Source organism: Dasypus novemcinctus, chromosome 23 (assembly GCF_030445035.2).
Source record: "Dasypus novemcinctus isolate mDasNov1 chromosome 23, mDasNov1.1.hap2, whole genome shotgun sequence".
NCBI lineage: Eukaryota > Metazoa > Chordata > Mammalia > Cingulata > Dasypodidae > Dasypus > Dasypus novemcinctus.
In genome coordinates this window covers 879,193-887,046 of record NC_080695.1, presented here as the reverse complement: position 1 = coordinate 887,046, position 7,854 = coordinate 879,193, and the positions used below count along the sequence as shown (strand labels likewise).

Genomic DNA, 7,854 nt, shown 5'->3' with positions numbered 1-7,854 from the left:
AGCAGGGCGATGTCTGCGCCCCCCTTGGCAGACAGGTGGGCATTGTACTTGGGGTGCCGGATGATCTGAGTCACCTTCGTCAGCTCCTCGTGGTCGTAGAGCCTCACGTGCCCGACTTGGACCCTAACGTCCCAAGCTTTCAATGTTGTCCTGGGGCGGGGGTGCAGGGAGACCAGAAGCTTCTCAGAAGGAGCCTGGGGGGTGGGGGTCTCAGGGTCCTGGGCTCAGCCCAGAGCAGGGAGCTCCCAGGGGCTCAGAGCCAGGGACAGCCCAGACCCTGGAGAGACGGTGCCCCAAACCTGACCCACCCCACCCCCGGACCCCGACCCCCACTTCCCAACCCCTACATCGCGTCAGGGCTGGGGGTCACTCACGGCATAACACAGTGGGTTGCAGTCAGCACCCACTGGGGGTGGATGAGGGAGCCCCCGCACCGGTGCGTCCATTGGCCGTGGTCTTTATTGAATTTCCTCAGGCTGACCTGCCAGGGCCACTTGCCGGCGGGGGCATCCCGACCCCCCACGATGCCCACCAGCTCGGACCCTGGGCCCTGGGCTGGGTGAGCAGAGGGAAAAGTGAGCAGGGACTAGGCGGCCCCCCAGCAGCCCAGCTGGCCTCTCAGCCCCCCAGGAGGCGCCGCCCTTGTCCCCCTCCCCGGCTGGTGCTGAGGGGACAGGGCAGCTGGGCAGGGGCAGGGCCGGGGTCGGGACTCACCCGGGAAGGCAAGGACGGAGCCCCCCAGGCAGAGCAGGGCCAGGAGCAGCAGCCGCAGCATCTGCAGGGGAGGTGGGGGTGGGTGGGGGGCCAGGGCTCCCCAACTGGGGAGGGGGAGGGGCAGGGCCTTACCTTCCCAGGTCTGTGCCGCCTGCTGCTCTGGGGCGCGGGCGCCCCTTTATCCCCCAGCCCAGGAAGGAGGGGGGCTGAGGTTCCTTCCGGGAGGAGCCTGCGGCGTCGGGGCCTCCTGCCGCTGCCCCCGTGGAGATGGGGGGCTCCTCTGGCCACACGAGTGACCTATGGCCAGTCGGGGCGGGCAGGGACCCTGTGCTGAGCGACAGGAGAGAAGCAGCCCTGACCCCCAGGAGGGAGCCAGTTGGTGGTCTGCAGACCCCAAATGCAGGGAACAGCAGGGCAGGGTCATGGGGACCCCGGGGCAGACCGGAAGCTGCACGCGCCCCTGGAGGGGGGAGCCCCAGCGCTACACGTGGGAACCCGACCCTGGCCCCTCGCGGGCTCCCGTGGGCGCTGCTGAGTCTCCTTCCTCCTCGACGGTTGCGCCTGAGCCCTGGGCCTGGGCGCTTGGAGGCCCCGGTCCCCCCTGCTCAGAGCGCCCCGCGTGTCCTTCCGCCAGCGCCGCCCCCCCACCCCGGGCTTGAGCCTGAGCGGCCCCAAGGGCCACCGCGGCCGCAGTTCCGCCTGTGACCACACGGGGACGCGAGGGGGGGCTCGCCACCGGGAGGCAAACCGCCAAGAAGTCGGGGTTCGTGGAGAGCCCCGCTGCTATTGAGCATCAGGGCGGGACTCCTGGGGGTCCCCAAAGCCAGCTGGACAAACGGCCACTGCGGTAGAGCGGCTGCTCCTCAGAGACGGGGAGGGGTCAGGGTTAAGACCATTTCTGGAGGTGACCATGTGCATTGTTCAAGCGCCCGCAGGACGTGTGTGCCTCAGTGTCCCCAGTGTCCCCAGTGTGGCCCCCGTGGGCCCTAGGACGAGGGTCACCGCAGTCCTCGAGCCACGCCCTCGGCTGGACATGAAGCCCCGGGAAGCCCCATCCCTGGGGCCCGCCCTGAACTGCTTTCCTGTCCCTGCTCCAAGCAGCGGGGGGCTGGGGGCGCCTGGGTGCAGCCCCTGGGCCGGTTCCTCCTGGAGCTGACCTGGGCAGGGACCCTGAAGGGGCAGGACGTGCTGGGAGGAGAAGGGGTGCGGCGGGAGGGAGGGGCACTGGGGGCTGCCGGGGGCCTCTGGGGGCGTCTGGAGCCCAGACCCCCGGGGCAGCCTGGGGGCCGCTGTAGATGCGCCTCGGGGTCTCCATCCTCGGGGAGGGGCCTGAGCTCCAGCCCCCCCAGCTGGGGCAGGGGAGGGGGTGACCCCATTTCCTCCCGAGGCCTCAGATCAAGGCATACGGCGGCCCTGGAGCCCCCGAGGCAGTGGACCCCAGGAGGGGCGGGGCCTCCAGCCCTGCTGCTCAGACACCCCCAGTCAGAGGGGGCTCCAGCAGGGGACGCCGTCCTGGAACAGGGGGCTCTTCAGGGCGGGGCCAGGGGGGCCCCCAGGACCCGCTCTGCAGTCAGGGCTGCCAGGGGGCCTCGCCCTCCAAGGACTGGCTGCCCAAAGCTCCCTCCACCCCGGCCACCCCTGGGTGCTGGTCCTGAGCCCACCCTGCAAGGGGAGCGAGGAGGGGAGACCCCGGCCCGGGGGCGGCAGACTCGCAGCAGGACACGGGTTGGGGGGGGGGCAGTGGGGCCGCCCCAGGAGCCGAGTGCTGTGCTCAGCGTCGCGTGGAGGCCTCTCACCTCCGCCCAGGACGGGCTCCTGGGACCAGGGCAGCGGGCGGGACTGGGCCCCGGGCAGGCCCGGGCGTCCCCGACCTTGGGGGACAGAGCCCAGCACGCGCCCACCAAGGAAGCCCAGGCACCCCTGCCCCTGCTCAGGGACCCGCCTGCACCCAGACGGCGCCGTGCAGCTCCAGGACGCTGGTTCCAGCGGGGGCCGCAGGCTGCCCGGGACCCCTGTCTCTGCACGTGTCAGAGGCCCCAACCCCGAGAGCCTGGGGGCCCGGGTAGGACGGGGAGTCTGGACCAGCTCCCTCGAGTCCACGGAAATCGGGTGGCACAGGTGGCCCCCAGGAGGGAGGGACGGATGCCCCTGGAGGCCCAGCTGGGCCACGTCCCCCTCCCCGCCCAGCGCCCTGACCTGGCAGGGAGGCTTGACCTGCTCTGGACCTGGGGCCTCGGGAATCGGGGGGGGGGGGGGGGGAGGGTTCAGGGTACCGGGGTAGGGCACCAGAGGGAGGTAGATGTGCTGTGGGTGTGGCCAGGCTCTGGCATCTGGCCACCAGCTTGGGGCAGCTGCTGACCAGGCCCCGTGGAGGTGTGAAATGACCAGGAGACCACAGTCGCGCCTTGGCTTCTGCTGCTCTTTCGCTGTCTCCTTGGTTACTGTGGGAAGAGTTGAAAAAACATTTTTCATGTCAGCTGATCTCAGAGAGACAGAAACTAGAACCTCAGTGTGTACAAGTGAACTTTGGTTATTATGTATCAGGAGATCTTGGCCTCCTGGGAAAAGTAGGAGACAATGAAATGGGTTAAAATTAGAGTCCAGCCCATGTGGAGCTGGCCCATGCGCAGTGCTGATGCGCGCAGGGAATGCCGTGCCTCGCAGGGGTGTCCCCCGCGTAGGGGAGCCCCACATGCAAGGAGTGCACCCGTAAGGAGAGCCGCCCAGTGTGAAAGAAAGTGCAGCCTGCCCAGGAATGGTGCCGCATGCACGGAGAGCTGACACAGCAATAAGATGACGCAACAAAAAGAAACACAGATTCCTGTGTTGGTGACAACAGAAGGGGACAAAGACGACGCAGCAAATAGACACAGAGAACAGACAACTGGGGTGCAGGGGGAAGGGGGAAGGGGAGAAAATAAATAGAGAAATAAATCTTAAAAAAAAAATTAGAGTCCAGGAGGGCGGGAGATGAACGGCGGGGATTTGCGGTCTGGGGTTAAAACTACGAGGCTGGGAATGTTCTTTTGGGACACATGGCGGGGGAGGTTACACGTGTCGGGTGTTGGGGAGGGGGCGACAGGACAGGCGCGCCGGGGCGGGCTTCTGTGGAACAGGTCAGCGTTCACCTCGTCAGAGTGTGCTGTGTCAGGGGGCAGCCCCACACCACAAGCAGGAAACGAGGAAACGCCGTCCCGGGGAGTCCTGCTGTGTTCTCAAGTAGAGCCAAGCGTCCTCGAGAACGCAGCAGAGCCTAATAAAGTAAACCAGAGCAATATGTCAAGCCGCCATAATTATTGCAAGTGACTGTGAATCTCATTCTTCAAAAAGTGAAGCTTAGCTGTTACCGCAGGTGCTGAGGGGAGGGGGAGGCAAGAGTAGACTAGATCTAGGGCATTTTCAGGGCATCAGAATTGTTCTGCCTGATCTCACAGTAATGGATACGGGCCATTAAAAAAATTTTTTTAGTTTATGTACATTTATGGCTGTATACAATAATAGCAAAGATTGTTCCTGTGTCTGTAAGTACATCGTCGTCAGGCACTTCTCAGAGAGTATCAAAACAGGGACATTAACTTGAGCAGGAAGACGTTAACTTGAGCCGCGCACCCACTGCCGGCAGCTCTTCCCGGCGGAGCACACCCGGGAGACCGACTGCGATGCCAGGCAGCTGCGTCTGCAGAACCACCTGCATTTTTTTACTTACTGATCACTCTCTAACTAAAACCAGGAGCAAAGCTTCTCATTTAAAGTCAGTTATAAATTAAAAACTCTTAAGAGCCGAAAGTAAGAATTTCAAGTAAGTGGGGGAGTACTGCTACATATCCAGCAGCTGGGCTGGTTCACATCATACCTCTGGAGAAGCCAGCCAGTTTAAATTTTGTCAAAATTTGTAACAGTCTAAAATATGAACCATAAGGTAAATCATCGACCATGGTAAGTAGCAATGTTTCAATATTCATACATCAATTGTACCAAATGTGCCATCCACATGTAAATGTTATTATAGGGGAGAGGGAAAAGGGGGAGGATGTTGGATATATGGGAATCCCCTGTATTTTGTACTTGACTTTTCTGTAACCTAGAGCTTCTTTGAAGATAAAATGAATATTTAGAAGAAAATATCACTGTACGTACCAGACAGCAGATCTCACAGTGATGAAAGATACAATGTCAAAATTTTTAAAAAATATTTCAAATTTTTCATTTTTTGTATTTTAAAAAAAGTCATTATTATTTCATCTTCTCATTTATTTTATTTCATTTTATTTTTTAAAAGATTTGTTCTTTGTTTCTTTGACATTCCCCGCCCACCCCATTCATATCCCGGTTGTCTGCTCTCTGTGTCCATTCTCTGTGTGTTCTTCTGTGTCTGCTTGTATTCTTGTCAGTGGCACCTGGAATCTATGTCTCATTTTTGTTTTGTCATCTTACTGTGTCAGCTTCCCATATGTGTGGCACCATTCCTGGGCACGCTACACATTTTTCATGTAGGGCGGCTCTCCTCGTGGGGTGCACTGCTTTTCTTGGGACTCACCTACGTGGGTGACACCCCTGCGTGGCATGGCACTCCTTGTGCACATCAGCACTGTGCGTGGGCCAGCTCATCACATGGGTCAGGAGGCCCTGGCTTTGAACCTTGGACCTCCCATGTGGTAGGCAGACACCCTATCCGTTGGGGCAAATCCACTTCCCTTCTCATTAATTTTAGTTGGTTATTTTGTTGGTGTCATCTTTGAAGCAGTTTTGGATCACAGAAAGGTCAGAGCTGTGGCAGGGGAGGGTCATTAGTACAGGTGTCAGTGTGGGGGTCCATGGGAGGGGGCTCACCTGAGGCACACCTATAAGGCTTGTGAGTGTTCAAGTGTTCATGGCGCATGGTCATGGCGTGTGGAGAGCCACACGATAACTGAAAGAATAGTGAATTCCCATCCTGGGAGCTCTGCTCTGTTGTCTAATGGGACAGCCACAGGCCCTCGAGTACAGGGGCAGTGCCTAGTGAAGGAGGATGGACCATTGCAGCAGGCCCTTGATATTGATGATTGTACTTATGGACCTTTTTTGTGAAATTGAAAATTAGCCTAGTATTATAGGGTGCCTAAGAATTACCTCCTGCGAGCCTCTTTGTTGCTCAAATATGGTCCCTCTCTAAGCCAAACCCAGCATATAAATGCATTACCTTCCTACCCACCCCCACCCAGCATGGGACGTGACTCCAGGGGATGAGCCTCCCTGGCACCAAGGGATTATTACCAAGCACCAACTACCAATGCACCTGGACCAAAAGGGTGGAAGGTTAAATACAAATGAGTTTTTATGGATGAGAGATATCAAAGTGGATTGGGAGGTCACTCGAGAGGTTATGCTCATGCGCATATCAGCAGGATCTCATTGACTGCCACAGTAACTATTGCCTCAAATAGCAGGGCTCCTGAGGGCTCTAGAGACATCCAGGCACCACAGACAGGGCAGACAGCTCAGGAGTTTGGCACCCTTCCATTGGGCCCTACTTTGGAATATGCTCCTCAGTGTGACAGAGCTGGACTCAGTTGTGCTTTCCCTACACATGGCTCTTCTGCCCTTTGTAATTTGAAGCGATAGTTAGTACTAGAGTGGAGAGGTGTATGTCCAAGAGTCTTAAATCTTTGGACTGTTCATGTGCCAGTTGGGCCCTAAATCTCAACAGTGTCACAACACGTACCCTGCAGTTCATTAGCTTCACCCAGGACAACTAACAAGGAGATGGTGATGGACAATGACCATCCCGAGGAACAGATAGAGCCTGGAGATGCAAGCAAGTTAGTCTCATCCATCAGCCCTCTGGACCTAAGCCCCCTCTCAATTAGAGTTGGAGTGGGCATCACCATCCCAACATCTTCAGGAATGGGCATGAACAGTGGACTAGAGTAGACTTACAGTTATTCTACTATAGACCTATTGTCATTCCAGCAGTGGAAGAACTTCTATCATTGATGTGGAGGCAGTGGCCACGGGAGGTTCTGAGGGGAGAGAGAGCGAAAAGCAAGTGTAATATGAGGGCATTTTGGGGACTTTTAATTGTCCTGACTAATGTTGCAATGATGGATACAACCATTATATATTTTGTCATTACTTACAAAATTGTGCGGGACAGAGGGTAAACTATAAGTAAATTATAACCCATGCTTAATGGCAATGCTGAATGTGTTCACCAATCGTAACAAATGTGCCACACTGATGAAGGATGTTGTTAATGTGGGCAAGTGTGGGAGACGGACGGAGTGGGGCATATGGGGATCCCCTCTGTTTTTATGTAATATTTATGCAATCTAAAGTATTTTTAAAAAGTAAAAAAACAAAAAAAAAAAACCCACAAAAAACAACTAGAGTCCAGTAAGGGAATGAGGCAAAGTATAGAATTTAAAAAGTAAAGCCGGAGGAGCTGGGAGAGGGACCAGCCTTGAGCTGAAGTGACATTCTGGGAAATGCAAAAGTATAGAGACAGTAATGCCTCAGTGCTTGCCAGGGATTTGGGGGTCAGGAGAAGGACGAATAGGTGAGTGTGGGGGCTTTTCAGGGCAGTGAAGTTGCGCTGACTCCCCAGTGGAGGATACGTGCCACCAGGCATTTGTCAAAGTCCAGAGACCTGCGCGGCACCGAGGGAACCCCAGAGCAAAGTGTGGGCTTTAGTTACTGCTGACACAGTGTTGATTCAGCATTGCACCATCGTGCCAGGAAAACGCAAGCTACTGGGGAGCGGGTGTGCTCAGCGGTTGAGCACCTGCTTGGCATGGAGAGGTCCCGGGTCAATCCCTGGCACCTGCTGAAGGAAATGAGAAATGCAGGACACTGACGACCAGGCCACTCCTGGGGCAGGGGGCGGGGACCCTTTAACCCGACAGCCGCCCTGAAAAGAAAGTCTGTTAACACAGAGAGAAAACGGGACTAACGGAGAGGGGGAAATGGCGCAAATCCGGGGGGTCTGCGGATCCCTGGGCCGAGGGCTGGGGCTGTGGGGGTCCCCCTCAGGCCCCCGGAACCGCCCCCCACCGCCCTGCGCATGGCTCTCTACCGCTCCCTGGCTGCCGCGCCGTGCGGGCAGCGGCGCCCTCAGGCCGCGGCGTTTTCCCCGAGTGACCCGCGGAAGCCGTGGCGCGACTG

The 7,854-nt window shown here is 57.6% G+C and overlaps 1 protein-coding gene across 1 annotated transcript in view; it reads right to left on the bottom strand.

Moving 5' to 3' along the window:
* LOC131275671 (mastin-like) overlaps positions 1-1,050 on the bottom strand; it is a 1,686-nt gene extending 636 nt beyond the window's left edge. The window contains exons 1-4 of the mRNA XM_058286728.1: positions 847-1,050; positions 715-775; positions 375-555; positions 4-150 (exon numbers count right to left, since the gene is read on the bottom strand). Of these exons, the coding sequence (XP_058142711.1) occupies positions 4-150; positions 375-555; positions 715-775 (389 nt within the window). The 5' untranslated portion in view covers positions 847-1,050. The remainder of the gene's footprint in view (positions 1-3; positions 151-374; positions 556-714; positions 776-846) is intronic.
* Between the last annotated feature and the right edge of the window lie 6,804 nt (positions 1,051-7,854).